This window comes from Emys orbicularis, chromosome 1, assembly GCF_028017835.1.
Source record: "Emys orbicularis isolate rEmyOrb1 chromosome 1, rEmyOrb1.hap1, whole genome shotgun sequence".
NCBI classification, from domain to species: domain Eukaryota; kingdom Metazoa; phylum Chordata; order Testudines; family Emydidae; genus Emys; species Emys orbicularis.
Window position 1 is genome coordinate 10,432,275 of NC_088683.1, and position 16,601 is coordinate 10,448,875.

At 44.2% G+C, this 16,601-nt stretch overlaps 1 protein-coding gene across 2 annotated transcripts in view; it reads left to right on the forward strand.

Annotated features, from left to right (window-relative positions):
* The first annotated feature begins 532 nt into the window (after positions 1-532).
* CHCHD3 (coiled-coil-helix-coiled-coil-helix domain containing 3) overlaps positions 533-16,601 on the forward strand; it is a 287,502-nt gene continuing 271,433 nt past the window's right edge. For both annotated transcript variants that reach the window (XM_065414026.1, XM_065414031.1), the window contains exons 1-2: positions 533-690; positions 3,219-3,330. In XM_065414026.1, coding sequence (XP_065270098.1) covers positions 607-690; positions 3,219-3,330 — 196 coding nt within the window. In that variant the 5' untranslated portion in view covers positions 533-606. The remainder of the gene's footprint in view (positions 691-3,218; positions 3,331-16,601) is intronic.

Sequence of the window (16,601 nt, forward strand, 5' to 3'; positions counted from 1 at the left end):
GGGGGCGGACCCTGCAGCCCCACAGTGGGGTCACGTCCTTGTGAGCCCTGTAGTGGGATCCCACGGCCACCATACGGGTCATGTCCCAGAGAGCCCCGCGCCCTCGCGAGGCAGGTGACGGTCCTAGAGCCCCCTGTGGTTCCCTCAGACCCCGTGGCAGAGAGTCCCTGCCAGGGTCGGGCGCAGGCCAATGAGAGCCCGGTGACGCAAGAGAACTACATTTCCCAGACTCCAAGAAATCTATAGCTCCCAGCATGCAATGGGAGACCGGTTAGCTCAATGGGGACCCTGGCGGACTACTCTACCCAGCCTGCACTGCGTCTCGCTCACCCTTTTCGCCGTGCAGTCTTGGCGCTGTGCATTCTGGGACTTGTAGGGCCCGCCCGCTGGAAGTTTTCGGTGGAAAAAGTTTCCGGACCCTTTGCCTTTCCCGGGCGATTTCCATGGTTACCGCGTAGTAGCCAATGGGAAGGGGGCTTCTATCGGTGGGGGGCGGGGCTTAGCCGACGGCCGGCCAATGGTGGGTGGTGTTGCGGCGGGGTGAGCTGGCAGAGGGGTGTGCGAGTCTCCTTGGCGCTGTCCCCGGCCTAGCAGCCTTGAGCCGCGATGGGTGGCGGCGGGAGCAGCGCCCGGCGCGTCACCTTCGAGGCGGATGAGAACGAGAATATCACGGTGGTGAAGGGCGTGCGGGTGAGAGAGGGGCCGGGGACCCACGGGACGCTCCCCCAGCCATTGCAGGGGCCCTGGGGGCGCCCAGCGCCTCGTCCATCTGCCCGCACCCCCGGCAGCTTCCTCCTCCCCCCACATTTCCCCTTCTGCCCCAGGCCGGGGACCCGCTGAGCTGCCCACCGTTCTCCTGTGTGCCTTCCACCCCCATTGCCCCCGAGACCCTCCCTTTGCCTCCTCCCGTCCCGCTCTTCCTCCTCCTGTCTCTGTGCCCCCCCTGCACCCCCTCCCCCGGGACCCCTTTCCTCTCTACTGCATCGCTCCCTATCTTCCCCTACCCTGCTGCATCCGCTTGTCACCCCCTGTTCCTTAGCCCCTGGCCCAGCCACCAAGACCCCATCTCTCTTCTCTGCCCTCCACCTGCAGGAGGCCCATCATCATTGTGGAGGCCGGGTGCGTTGTAGGAAGCTTAGAAGAGCGTGAGAACTAGATAAATTCATGGAGGTTAAGTCCATTAATGGCTATTAGCCAGGAGGGGTAAGGAATAATGTCCCTAGCCTCTGTTTGTCAGAGGGTGGAGATGGATGGCAGGAGAGAGATCACTTGATCATTGCCTGTTAGGTTCACTCCCTCTGGGGCACCTGGTATTGGCCACTGTCAGTAGACAGGATACTGGCCTAGATGGACCTTTGGTCTGACCCAGTACGGCCTTTCTTATGTGGCAGTGAAGTGTTCCCGTGAAGAGGGAGCTATGATCTCGTCGTCATCAGGACTTATAAGGAAAACTCATAGGAGGACACGAAGAGGCGGGACGCTGAGCTGGAAGAGCCTGCGCTTTCTCCTTGACTTCCTCTTGTTTTCCTCTCACCCTTTCCACATGCACTATTTATTTCTCCCTCTCTCCTTTCATTCTGTCACTGATCAACACACACACACAGGTTTTTCTGTGACACTAAGAGGGTTTGAAATGCCTTGTTCCCTGCATCAGAAGATTAAAGTTTTACCAGACAAGGCACTGTAGGGTTCTTGTTGGGTGGTAACAGGTTGCCCTTTTCTGCCATTTGCATGGGAGAATGCTCTAGAACAGACAGGGATACCTGGTGCTGTACATGAGTATTTTCCCTCCCCTGGTTATCTGGTATCCTCAGATACTGCAGTTCAGTATACAGAAAAGCCTTGTATTTCTTCTTCACCCAAGGCACTCATGGTATTTTAAATACCTCAGTGTGGTTTAAAGTAGCTCTTACATCATTGTTACCGTCCGTGTGACTGCACTGGTGCTGGGGAATGGATAGGGCATTTGGAAGAGTAAACTTGATTTTAAAGTATTGGGAATTAACGTGGGTTCAGATGTGATATAGGGAGGACATGGACAAATGCAGTTCATATTCTATTTATATCTTTATCGATCAAGCAGTTTTAGAATCTTCTTGTTTCTTGCTACGTCTGTTATGCCCCAATGCTGCAAATGCTTATTACTCTAGTGAATATCCCCAGCTTTAGTGCTAACACTCACATGAATAAAATTAAGCATGTGAAAGAGGGTCAGAACCATACCTGGGTTGAGGTTGACTAAGCCTTGCAAATTAAGGAGGATGGAATAATTTTAAACCTTCAAGTGTATATTTGATCGAAGACTTAGCAGGGAGATTCAATTAAGAATTTGTACCAATAAAATATGTTTACAGGGTTTTATTAGTTATGTAATTGGTTTTGTATTTTGATAAAGTTAAAATTAGATTTTAATTAGCCGCAACCTATTTTTCACAGGAGAATTTGACCAAAAAGTAAATAATAATGTTTTACTACTTTTTCCAAAAAGGTGCATTGTGGGAACAAGATACAGCTGTAAATTGGAACATTATAAATATTTCATATTTCTACCCATTTTACTAATATTACTGTCAAGTATTTCCCTCAGTCTGTAATAAGCCTAGTTGACCCATCAGAATCTGTGCATTCATTTCTTGTTCCCACGTCAATGCATATTCATTGAAACTATTAACAAATGTGGGAATTCTGTGCTTATGCTGATGTTAGATTGGATTTAGCTGAGGATTACACTTGCTGTTGTTATTATTAGTATTGTGGTAGTGTCTAGAGACCCCAGTCAAGTCAAGGCTCCTTTGGGCTATGTGTTATGCAAACACAAAATATGATTCTTCATTAGGATCCAAATAACTAAGAAAAGAGAAACTGATGAACAAAATGTAAACAATATGTCAACCGTACAGAACTTGTTACATTTCCTATGCTGCTTCCATTTTTTATTTTATTTCCCCAGACCAATTTACTCCCCACCCTGCTGCTTTCTGTTCATATTAATCTATAGCAAGCCCAAAATGCCCTTGTTCCCCCTGCCAATCTTCAAAATTACCTCCAGGCTCTGTCTGGAGAGGAAGAAAGAAAGGCATGGCGGTGGAAGACCTATTGCTTTGCAAAGCTAATTTAAAATCTTTGATTAAAATTTTAGAAGTTTGGTTTTTATTCTGTGGTTTTTTTTTTTTTTTTGGCAACCTGTTTTATCTTGCTGGGTTTTATGTTTTTTCCAGCTGTCTGAGAGTGTAATTGATCGTATGAAGGAGCCTTCTTCGTCCACTGCAAGGCCACAGTTTCAGCGACGATCAGCATCTGGTGACCATGGCTTGCTTGGAGGTGATGCAGGTATGGCCATACTTTCTGAGAATTGGAGGAGAAATAGAGTATGATGAAGTTTTCAAATTACTATGATAAACTTGTTACCATTTTGTAGAAATGACTCTGTAGGTTAATGTACCTGCTGATCACTGTAACAACGAGACAGTTTTTAGAAAATTGTAATTTTTAAGTTATCCTATTTGATACTTTGCCTGACATTGACAATAACCCCCTCTCCTCCAAGCCAAGTGATACTGATGGACTTGGTTTTGCTTATAGTTCACTAAACATTTTAAAATGCTTTATTAAACACACACAAAACAAATAGAGGAAAAAATCTAGTCAGAACACTTAAATACTCTCAAATTTGTCATCTTATTTCTTACCTGTGATTGGAGTGTTATGTATGTTCTTGCTATTGATGAATGTATCTTCTCTAAAAATTCAGTAAAAGGAAGCCTGGTTTCTAAATTGTATAGAATTTCATAAAAGGAAAAACATCCCTGGTTAAAATTTTTCTAAATTATATTGAATATCTGTTCAGGGGAAGAAAATAAAATGTTAGTTTAGGAAGTAGCTCTCAGGTTCTGATGATGATTTTTTCCCCTGCTTTTGTGTTTTGTTGTTGTTGCCAAATCAAGTGTTAGCATTGTTTTATTAGAGATATACAGAATATGCTTTAAGACAGATACTTTATCTTTTGTCTTTGCCTTGATGAAAATAAGGATAATTGTAGCTCATACTAAATGATGATTACCCAGATTATTATTTATTTGTATTTTGCTAGTGCCCAGGAGCCCCAGATAGGATCAAGGCACCATTGTGCCAAACCCCATACAAACACATATTGAAAATGGCCTCTGTGCCAAAGACCTTGCAATCTGAATGAAGACAAGATGCAACAAATATATGGAGGGGACTGGACAAGAATAACAGGGATAGGAGCATACAATTATGTGACAATTAGCAGGTTTCACGTAAAACTATTTTTAAAAAAATATACCAGAAATATTAATGACAGGTTTCAGAGGGGTAGCAGTGTTAGTCTGTATCAGCAAAAACAACGAGAAGTCCTTGTGGCACCGTGGAGACAAACAAATTTATTTGGGCATAAGCTTTCATGGGCTAAAACCCACTTCGTCAGATGCGTGTCGTGGAAAATACAGTAGGCAGGTATAAATATACAGCACATGAAAAGATGGGAGTTGCCTTACCAAGTGGGAGGTCAGTGCTAACGAACCAATTTAGTTAAGATGGAAGTGGCCTATTCTCAACAGTTGACAAGAAGGGGTGAATACCAAGGGAGGGAAAAATCACTTTTGTAGTGTTAATGAGGCCAATGCAATCAAAGTGGCCCATTTCAAACAGTTGACAAGAAGGTCTGAGTATCAGCAGAAGGAAATTAGTTTTTGTAGTGACCCATCCACTCCCAGTCTTTATTCAGGCCTAATCTGATGGTGTCCAGTTTGCAAATTAATTCCAGTTCTGCAATTTCTCGTTGGAGTCTGTTTTTGAAGTTTTTTGTTGTAGAATTGCCACTTTTAAGTCTGTTATTGAGTGTCCAGGGAGATTGATGTGTTCTACTGTTTTTTGAATGTTATAATTCTTGATGTCTGATTTGTGTCCATTTATTCTTTTGCGTAGAGACTGTCTGGTTTGGCCAATGTACATGGCAGAGGGGCGTTGCTGGCACATGATGGCATATATCACATTGGTAGATGGGCAGGTGAACGAGCCCCTGATGGTGTGGCTGATGTGGTTAGGTCCTATGATGGTGTCCCTTGACTTGCGGACAGTGTTGGCAACGGGGTTTGTTGCAGGGATTGGTTTCTGGGTTAGTGTTTTTGTTGTGTGGTGTGTAGTTGCTGGTGAGTATTTGCTTCAGGTTGGGGGGCTGTCTATAAGCGAGGACTGGCCTGTCTTCCAAGGTCTGTGAGAGTGAGGGATCGTCCTTCAGGATAGGTGGTAGATCCTTGATGATGCACTGGAAAGGTTTTAGTTGGGGGCTATAGGTGACGGCTAGTGGCGTTCTGTTACTTTCTTTGTTGGGACTGGCCTGTAGTAGGTGACTTCTGGGTACCCTTCTGGCTCTGTCAATCTGTTTCTTCACTTCAGCAGGTGGGTATTGTAGTTTTAAGAACGCTTGATAGAGATCCGGTAGGTGTTTGTCTCTGTCTGAGAGATTGGAGAAAATGCGGTTGTATCTTAGAGCTTGGCTGTAGACAATGAATTGTGTGATGTGGTCTGGATGAAAGCTGGAGGCATGTAGGTAAGTATAGCGGTCAGTAGGTTTCCGGTATACGGTGGTGGTTATGTGACCATCGCTTATTTGCACTGTAGTGTCCAGGAAGTGGATCTCTTGTGTGGACTGGTCCAGGCTGAGGTTGATGGTGGGGTGGAAATTGTTGAAATCCTGGTGGAATTCCTCAAGGGCATCCTTCCCATGGGTCCAGATGATGATGTCATCAATGTAGCGCAAGTAGAGTAGGGGCGTTAGGGGATGAGAGAAATATTGATATCAGTATTCCCTAATAGCCATTTGCTTAGCTGCTATCAGTTCCCAGTTTATCACAGACACTGTGGTAGAAATGGGTCTTGAGTCAAGGTTTCAATGAGGTGAATGTAGCATCTTTCATCTACTGTACTTGAGTGTGTTACAAATATTAAGCATTAAAACATACCTGGTAAGGAGCTACCCCCAGTTTACAGAATGGGAAACTTTGACACGGAGGGGCAAGGTGGCATGCCTGGTACCACACACCGCTCAGCAGTAGAGAAAGGAGTGGAAACCAGATCTCCTGACTCCAGGGTGTCGTCCAGTACCTTTTTGAAGTCAATAGGAAACTTCCCATTGACTTCAGTGGCATCTGGAGTAGACTCTGGTGCCCTGCCTCAGCCCCACTACTGTCCAGTTTAGTTAAAATCGTGTAGTTCTTGTGACATTGTGTGCTATGTTAGTGTTATAAAAAGGGCCACTCCAGAGGCTGCACTTTGTATCTTTTGACTGAAATCATACCCTTACCTTTGAGGTGATCTCATTGTGATATATCCCACCACAGTGCTAAGATGCCCTGTAAAACAGTAATAATGTTCATTGCTCTTGCTCGCTATTATCAGTGTGGGCAGTTTTAGAAAATAAAATGAAACAAGTGTTGAGAATGGAGTCTCATGTTTAGGCAACTGTGAAAAAAGGGAAATTTGGAGTGGGTAATCTGTGCATAGGATTGGCAGCCAGGATTTTCAGATTTTCTAATCCTAGTGTGTATATAACTGTACACTTTATTTGTGTCCTCTTTGTGTGGTAGGCTGGGGGAATCAATACAATTCTTTTTTTTTTTTTTCTTTTTTCTTTTATTGAACTCCAGTCCGTTTGACCCTTGGCAAGCTTAGGGAAACTCATACTATCTTTCTTATATATACTTTCAAATTTAAAAACAACCACCATACATTTAGATGAAGTGACTATTTTTGCTAGAATGTACGGCAGGGTTATACCAGGGGTTCTCAAACTGGGGGTTGGGACCGCTCAGGTGGTCGCAAGGTAATGGGGAGTCGTGAGCTGTTAACCTCCACCCCAAACCCTGCTTGCCTCCAGCGTTTATAAAGGTATTAAATAAATTAAACACCTTTTTTATTATATTAGGGGACTTGCACTCAGAGGCTTGCGATGTGAAAGGGGTCACCAGTAAAAAAAGTTTGAGACCCACTGGGTTATACCTTACTTTTGTTGTTAAAAATTATTTGTTTTTAAGAGGATTAAATCATGCTAGAGAGGTGTGAGAGATGTGGCAATGTGTACTTTTCCCTGAGTGTTTTCAAAAAAGAACTACAGACTTGAGTTCTTTTGATGCATTAATGCTGGTGGACCTGTTTATACTATAGCCAGACCTAATTTGTCCTCATCCGTGTTTTGTCTGATAAGATGATCTTACAGATAAAGCAGTGACTTGCAAGATTTTTCTTACATTCCTTGTTTGAAAGCCATCGCTGTGTTGATTTAAGAACCTCACATCATATGGATTGCACCCTTTATCTTGGGATATCTTGTTTTATTTCTTTTCACAGTGGTCAAAAACTTTAAGTAGGAAAAATTGAGTAGAGTTTTCTGAAGCTGCTGGCTGAGGAGTAACAGGTAACATTGCTTGCAAGAATTGGCAGGCAAGACATATGATTGTTGACCTCAATTGGGAATTTTTTTTTTTCCGTACAACTATAATGAAATCTGAAGTCCAAATAGTATATCTTAAACCATCATAGGTTGCTTGAGTCATTTTCAGTTTTCTGAGCAACATTAAATGTATTGAAATATTTAACAAGTGTGAAATCTTTAAAGTATATCTATAATTCCTAGGGCAATATTGATGAAAAGTAATTTGATCACACTATTTAAGTGCTTTTTCTGAGTATGTATTATATCTGATTCTCAGTCATAATAGACAAAGAGAATGATTTAATTCATTTTAGCTTTACTGGATACTCTAAAGTTAATATTCTATTTTGAAAAAACAACCCCAAAGCAACAATCCAAATTACAAAGGGGGGGAAAGCTCTCATGCCTGGCCAACATTCCTTCCCTTGTGGGAACAGATTCTTCCTGAGTTTTGAAGGCTTTTTTTCTCTTCTGTTTTTGTTCCTAATAATATCTGTTATTCATTATTTGTATTAAAGTATCACCTAGAAGAATCAGTTAAGCATCAAGGCCCCACTGTGCTAGGCACTGTACAAACAAGTAATAAAACAGCCTCTGTCCTCCCAGCTAACAAACTAAGTCAGACTTAGAATGTTCAACAAAAGGAGAAAAATGTGACCAGAGAGCCGGGTCCTTTCATGTGGAAATGGTACCCTTAATTATGTGTTTTGCTGTGTGAAACGGTGTACAGCTCTTTTGTTGCCCCCGGAGGAATCCTCAAACACCTGAAACATCCCACCCCAGAGGTGTCCCTATAAATAAGGCCTGTCAAGATAGACAATGGTCTAGGGTTTCAAGGGTTAACTTACATTCAGAATTTGGAGGCAACTCATGGAGACACTCCTCATTGGGAGCTAACTAGATGCAACTGAAACTACATAATAATTTTTAAGTAGGGACCATTATAATCATCTAGTCTGACCTCCTGCATAACACTAGCCAAAGAACCTTACCCTGGAATTTGTGCATCAAACCTATAACTTCTGTTTGAACTACACTACAGCATGTCTTTAGGAATCATCTAGTCTTGATTTAAACACTTCAGCACCTTCAAAAGAAGGGTCCTATTACTGAGAATAGAAAGACAACTTGGTGGTGCTCATCAGGCATCGGATCGGGGAGCTTCAGGGAAAATATAGGAGCTATTCTGTGTGGCTTGTACTTTCTGTTTGTTTAGTTTTGAGTTCATGGTTTGTAAAACTGCATGGAAGAATGCAACTAGAGTTTACCAAGTTAGTGCCCATTTGGGTTAATCAAGAGTTCCTCTGAAAGTAAAGTCTCACCCTTTGCTAGTCTTGCACTCTGAAAATAGTTGTTCGTTTTCATTTACCATGTGATGACCATTTTAAAGTAACAGAAAAGTTTGGTCTGTACATGAAAATAGAGTCTAACGTGGCCATGCTTGGACGGTGTCACTTTTTATAAAAAGGATCCAGGCAAGGCCACTCTTAATCTTGGAAAAGGTACACTTTCAATAAAAGCTTTTGGTTGTTTGGTGTCAGCAAACTTAATTTACACTCTCTTGAAAAGATTTGCTAAAGTGCATTGAATGGCTGGCTGATCAGATAGGGATTAGAAGTCATCACAGGAAGGCATGCTAAAGATCACAGGGCAGTTTAGTTGAGTAGGGATTTTTCCTAGCATCCTTGACTAAAATATTCACACCCCTGCTGTCTTGCAGCATGTTTATGGCAGTTGGTTGCCCTGTTCTTTCTCAGAGTTGTCTCTGTTTTCAGTGGGGTATAGTTTGAACCTTTTACCCAAAGCATTTCAGTATCAGTGTAAAATTTTATTATTAGAGAGTGAAATATCTTCTAACCCAGTAGCCTGCTAAAGTTGTCAAACTCTTCATTTTGTCACTATAATTTTTAACCTGGCACTCATGTCACTAGATGCCAAAAGTATACGGAGGACAGTGGCATGAATAGAAAATGAGAAGGACCTCTTCATTTATGTGCTGCATATCTTAATTGAGTGGACTGTTACAAACCACCTTGGTGGGGTGTATATTTCAGTGCAAAATAGAATAAAACTTAGAAGCAAAAAGTCAAATTATTTTGTTTGTTTTTGGTAATGAGAGTGTGAATTTTTTAGGCTTTTTCACCCAATCACCTGAAAGTGTAATATAATCCCCTATTCTCCACAGACGTATTCCTATTAATTTGTGTTATTAAAACAGGTTTATTGTGTATTTTAGTATAACCTGATAAGACTACTTGCAGATCAGTAAATAATTACTGGCTGTTCTTAAACTTTCTGCCATCTTGTTGGTGCATTCTTTGGGGCAGATGGAAAAGCACTGTTTAGTTTGGGTGAACGAATGGCTTGTCTACACAGTCAGGGCACGTCTTCACTACCCGCCGGATCGGCAGGTAGCAATCGATCTATTGGGGATCGACTTATCGCGTCTAGTGAAGACGCGATAAAATCGATCCCCGATGGCTCTGCTGTCGACTCCGGAAATCCACCGCGGCAAGAGGCGGAAGCGGAGTCGACGGCGGCGTGGCAGCGGTCGACTCGCTGCCGTCCTCACAGCCAGGTAAGTCGACCTAAAATACACAACTTCAGCTACGCTATTCATGTAGCTAAAGTTGCGTATCTTAGGTCGACCGACACCCCCCCCCCCCCCCCCCCCCCCCCCGTAGTGTAGACCTAGCCTGAGTGAACAGCAAGGCAGGATATGAATCTACAGTGCACTAGCTCGCCACACAATAACTCGTCGTGTGGACCCTGCTACAAAGTTCAGTTGTGTGCTTTGACATGTTCTCAGCTATGGAACCTTCAGTGGATTGAAGCGGAATCCAAAGTTCTGTAGCTGGGAGGACAGATTGTTAAGGGACATAGTGAAAAACAATTCATGGCTGTTAGTGGCATTCACAGAGTAGCTGCAGACGGTGGAGCACTGCTTCTGAGCCTAAGAAACAAGCACTGATTGGTGAGATAGCATTGTAATGTTGGTTTGGGATGATGAATGTTGCCTTTCGCATCTGAAAATTCTATTTCTGGATCGGTGTGCCGAGCTCACTCCAGCCTTCCAGCTCAAGGACACTAGAATGAGAGCTGCACTGACAGTTGAGAAGCAAGTGACAGTTGCACTCTGGTAGCTTGCAGCATGGGATTGCTACTGGTCAGTGGGAAATCATTTTGGAGTTGGAAAGTGTATAGTGGGAGTTGTTGTCATGCAAGTGTGCAGGGCCATTAATTGTGTCCTGCTATGCAGGACTGTGACTCTTGGCCGTGTGCAAGGCATAGCAGAATGATTTGCAGCGGTTGAATTCCTGAACTGTGGAGGGGTGATAGATGGCACACGTATCGTTGTTTTGGTACCAGCCCACCTGCCACAGAGTACATCAACACAAAGGGCTACTTTTCTGTGGTTATGCAAGCATTGCTGGATCACTGGGGACACATCATTTATACCAGGGGTTCTCAACCTTTTTCTTTCTAAGTCCCCCTCCCCCAACACGTTGTTAACATTCCCCGGCACACCTGTACCACAACTGTTTTTCTGCATATCCAATAGATTAAAACCCAGGGTCGACATTAGGGGTTAGCAAGCAGGGCAATTGTTGCTTGGGCTGAGGCTTTTAGCCCCAGGCGGTGGGGCTCAGGCTTCGGCTTTCAGTCCTGGGCCCCAGTAAGTCTAACACAGGGGTAGGCAACCGATGGCACGCGTGCCATCGGTTGCACGTAAGCTGATTTTCAGTGGCACTCACACTTCCTGGGTCCTGGCCACCGGTCCGGGGAGCTCTGCATTTTAATTTAATTTTAAATGAAGCTTCTTAAACATTTTAAAAACCTTATTTACTTTACATACAACAATAGTTTAGTTATATATTATAGACTTAGAGAAAGAGACCTTAAAATGTATTACCGGCACGCGAAACCTTAAATTAGAGTGAATAAATGAAGACTTGGCACACCACTTCTGAAAGGTTGCCGACCCCTGGTCTAACGTCTGCCCTGGTCTCTGGTTTATTTTGGCGGACCCCCCTGAAACCTGCTTCCCGGGGGCCCCGGACTCCTAGTTGAGAACCACTGATTTTATACCAGTGTGGGCTGGTCAGGAAAGGTGCAATGACGCATGCATATTTAAGAACATAGCACTTTTCAGAAAGCTGCAAGCACAGACATTCTTTCCTGACCAATGGATTACCTTTGGCAATATTGAAATACCAATAATGTTCATCGGAGAACCCAGCCTACTCCTTGTTCTCCTGGCTTATGAAGCTGTACACTGGCCACCTTGACAGCATCAAGGAAAGATTCAACTACGGCCTCAGCAGGTGCCATAGCTTAATGTGCTTTTGGTAGACTGAAGGGATGCTGGCGGTGTTTCCTCACAAGATTGGATTTTGGTGATAAAAGTATCCCAATGGTTATAGCTGCCTGTTATGTCCTGTGTAATATCTGTGAGGCAAAGGGAGGAAAGTTGCCACTGGGTTAGAGGTGGAGTGTCTGTCAGCTGAGTTTAAACAGCCAGATACCAGGGCCATTGTAAGAAGCCTAACGTGGAGCTATGCAGTTGTGGAAGGCTTGGAAAGAGCACTTAAAGAGGTTAGTCACATTAATGTGCTGTGCTTGACTGCACTCTGCCCCTTAAGATGGTTGGGCTGTTGGGAATTGTGTAGTAGTTGGTTCAGGGCTTTGGAGCGGAGCCCGGAGCTGGAGCGCAGAGCAGCTCCGGAGCAGTGGAGCTGCAGGTTTTTGCTTGGAGCTGGAGCGGAGCCGGAGCACAGCTCCAAAGCCCTGGTTGGTATACATTTATACATATAACTCTGTCTTTTAATGAACCTATGAACTGTTCAGTGCTTGCTGTATGTTTATAATTATTACACTTTCACTGAAACTATGAATTATGCTGTGCTTCCTGTACATTTACACACATGCCTGGGTGTTTCCTTGAACCTATGAGTCCTGTGGTGCTGCATGCTTAAAATTACTGGGTGCTTTGAGTACTGCTATACATTCTGCAATATGTATGGTGAACTAATAAAGATGAATTTATTTTCAAAAAATAGAATCTTGGGTGACAAAAGCAGTGCAAAAAAACCCCAATGTGCAAATAAAAAAGGACAATCCAATATAAACTTTAATTTAGATTAATGGAACAGAACTTTAAAATTAGGGAGCAAACATTTCCACCAATCCAGTGCACAAATGCAGGACATTTTGGCTACACACACACCAATCATGCCTTTCATAGGTCAGTGTATGTGAAGCTGTGGTTGTCCTCATTGTCCCCTGACATGGAGTAATAGGGTAGGATGTGACACATGGTGCCACGTGGAATGTTGGGAGTGCAGGGACCTGCCACCATAGAGATTTCCACAGACCGCAAAGGGTGGCAAGTCTGTGATAGTTGGACCTGTAGGTCAAGTAGAGTCTGCAACATTTGTGTTTGCTGCCTGAGAATCCCAATATGTTCTGGTGCATCTTCCTTTCCTTTTCCTGCTGGGATACCTGGGTGTCTCTCAATATTTTCCTGTCTTCTCTATCCCTCTGCATGCGGTCTGCCATGTTGGTCCACTAAGCCCTGAGTTTCTGATCTGGTGCAACACTGCTTGCAGGATCTCGCTAACCATATCCTTCTTAGCCCTCTCCTTTGTCCTCCTCATCAAGGTCAGGCATTCTGCTGGTATGGAGGGGGGCCCCCCCTCAAGGCTGCAACGGCGGGAGCTACAGATAAAACAGACAGATGTATTGTTGTATTTACAGCCGTAATGGGCAGTGAAAGATGAATTTCTAAACTCCCTTCCCTTATTCTACATTTTTTTAAAGATTATGTTTATTGACACTTCAGCTTTGGAGTACCTCTGCACAGCACTTCTCTTAAGTCCCAGCCATGGTGGATATGGCCCAGAAGGGCATGGGGGAAGGAAGGAGGCATTAAGATTTTAGGTTGCATGAAATAACATTTCAGGCCCTATTTCCATGGGTTCAAGTATAGGGCAATGGCACTGAATACTGGTACTATTTTCCACAGGCGGTGGTGATTTTAGCTGATCTCACTGAGGGTAACAAAAGCACAGCTGCCACTGGCGTCCCAAAACTGCCTGGACCCATGTGCCACTAGCTTGTTTACTATAATGGTTCCAGCCAAACTCAGTGCAGAGTGGCATAGGAAGGTGTCCTACCACAGAGGAAATAATAAGGCAGACATCCTTTGGAAGAGGATTGCAGAGTATTTACATAAAAATTTCATTGAGATCTCTCAGGATTCCAGGGCCCTTACTATGCTACAAGGGACATTGTTATGTACATAAACAAACTGCTCCACATGAGCTCCTCCCTTACCTTACAGGAGAATGCTGTTTGTTCTGCTGTATCTTCATGTATGAGTAAAACAGTGAAAACCTGATACCCTGTGTCTTAACTTGGGGATGGGCTGGGTGCCATCTTTACATGTAAACTTTGTAATGCATGCACACACTTACCGAGGTTCCTTCCCCTTCATGAGGCTTGGCTGGTGGGATTGACTAGAGTCTGGCAGAGTTTCAAGCTGGTCCTGGCTCGCAGCATAGCTGGATCTCTTCCCCACCCAGTATAGAAAAAAATGTTTTGAAATTCACGAGGATTCTGCTGTTTTGAAAGCTGAGTTTTTCGTTAGCTGGTGTAGCCTTGAAGTTATCAAGCTCAGAGCAGGTAGGCATAGTAGAAGCGTGCAACATGAACGTTCTCAAACAGTGGGTTGGAAAGTTTGTGTGCTAATTATCATTTTACCAGTTTTATGGCTCACATCTTGGAAAACCAATGGATATTTTTGAGACTCGAGACAAAATTAAAGGGGGGAGAAAATAGATAGGAGAAACTTTATTCCTGTTTACCACAGCAGTATTTTTAACACTTATTTGATTAAAGTAGGTCAAGTAGTTCCGCTTTTAGTGGTCAGTTCTGTCTCTTTCTCTCTCTCTTTCAGGTAACTTTTTGTGCACAGGCAGCGTTTTCTCCTTTAATAGGTATTCATTTAGAAGTACCATTTTTGTTTCTTTATGTACTGTAAAACAGGTAATTCCAAATGTACAGCTTATTATGTGCTTCCCTGGCCTCAGGTGGATTTGCCAAAATTAAATTTCATGCTAACCTACCCCAAGCTCTAAGCGCTCTATTAGGTTTCACTGAATGCAGATATTTGCTGTAAGTCATCTTTTCCTCAGTAATTTAGCAATGCAGATAGAGCAAAAATGTTTTTACAGCAATTATGAAGGTACTATATGCAACACGTTATTTGGTTGCTTAGAAACTGTGTACAGGTTAGGAGGAACATATCTGTTTTTTGTTGCACAGTATGATAGGGTATACAAACACAGCACTGGTAAAGAAGGGGTTAAGCAGCTGCTTTGGGTCCACTCTGCCACACCTGCAAAGCATGCATGGCTTGGAGGAGGCTCTCAAAGGGAGAGCAGCCAGCTCAGGAGGGCAGTAGAAAGTGGAGGTGAACTGACTTGCACACTGAACTCCTGAGAAGGAGTTTCGCGGGAGCTCCTGAGGTGTGTTGGACTCAAAGGGAAGAGAGATGTGAGTCTCGGAAGTTCTGAAACTTTATCTTTGATTCCAGCTACTTTGCCCATTGGGAAACAGGGATCTGGTAGGAAGTGATCCATGGAGGCAGCAGTAGAGCATTTGGTGGTGCAGGACTTAGCTGCTTACAATGGACCCTGGATCAGAATCCAGTGGAGAGGGTGGGCTTGGATTCCCCTACCAGCCTCTAGGGAGTGCCAAAGACAGAAACAGACCCCTGATACGGGGAGTCTAGGGGAGAGAAACCCTGAGGACAAAAGGGTCAAGATCCCAAGACCTCAAACTAGGGGGGCAGACCCAAAGCCCCCTTGCATAACCCAGAGGACTCCCCAATTGCTGGACTCTTTATACCCTGAAAACAGCATACATAAAACATGATCTGGCCAAAGTGCTGAGTAACAAAAGGGACAGACCACCTCAGGTCCAGAGTGGCTGCCAACAGGGGAGTGCCAGGAAAAAGATAACCTGCCATGCCCCTGCTGACTATTGGGTGGCACCTGCAATTATGACCCTGTTCACAAACTGTATGGATTTTGTGCTCAAAAACACCCTCCCCCCGGCAATAACTAACTAATGGGAAACCAAAAAAAAAAAAAAAGCTGTTGGCCCCTGGCTTATGTTTCTGCTGTTTTGGTTCTCAGCGCTGCGGTATTGTAGGTGTAGTCTCACTGGCTTTCTCAACTAAAAGTGCAGAATGGTATTTTTAAGCTAGAGAAGAGGAGGTATTTCCAGTCCTGCATGATTTAGATCATAGAACGTTCTGCCAGACACAGTAGTAGTGTGTAGCAATGAGTTTAAGAACAGAATGGTATGTGTTATAGGCATGGCTTATTGCACTGCTGTGACGAGGTGCACTCATCTCTCTTGAACACTTCCTGTTGGCTGGGTGCAATCCTGCACTCTTTCTTCTTCCTGGCGCCTCCTGATGGCTGTTGCCCTTGACAGGTGAGTCTTCAGTGGCTCAGCCCTCCGGCTAAGTCTCTCAATTAATATGCACGAACGAACCCCTTCTGGGGTAACAAAATCCAACAAACGGTTTGGCCCTCTCTGGGGTCTTCAGCCCCATCTCTGGGCCTGTTTAAATTCTAGCCCCTTTCTCGGGCTTTTAGTATCAAGTCTTATCCCCTTCTTGGGCCTTAGGCCATTTCCTCAGCAGCCAGCGGGGGGACTCAAGACCTCCCATTACTCTGAGTCCCACCCCAGAGACCCTATAAACAGCAGCCACGTGCTGCTTCCCTTTAATAGTTGCTGCTGTGTTCCTTGGGTTGCTTCTCACTCAGTCCCATCACCTTCTTGGGCTCTCGGTTTGAGCAGGGTCTCTCCCAGGTCACCTTGCCTGGAGAGTTTCTCAGCCTCTGTCCTGATTCCTTAGGATCTTCTCTCAGGCCTCTTTGCTTGGAGAGCTTGTAACAGTCTCTGCCCCCTTTTAGTTAGGGTTCTCTCTCTCCCAGGCCTTTCTGCCTGGGGAGTGTCACAGTCCGGTCCCTACTTGACCAGGGTCTCTCTCAAGCCTCTGTTGCTTTGCACAGATAAAGAGAGTCCTGTGACATCTTTAAGAGGATGCATCCGACGAAGTGGGCATTCACCC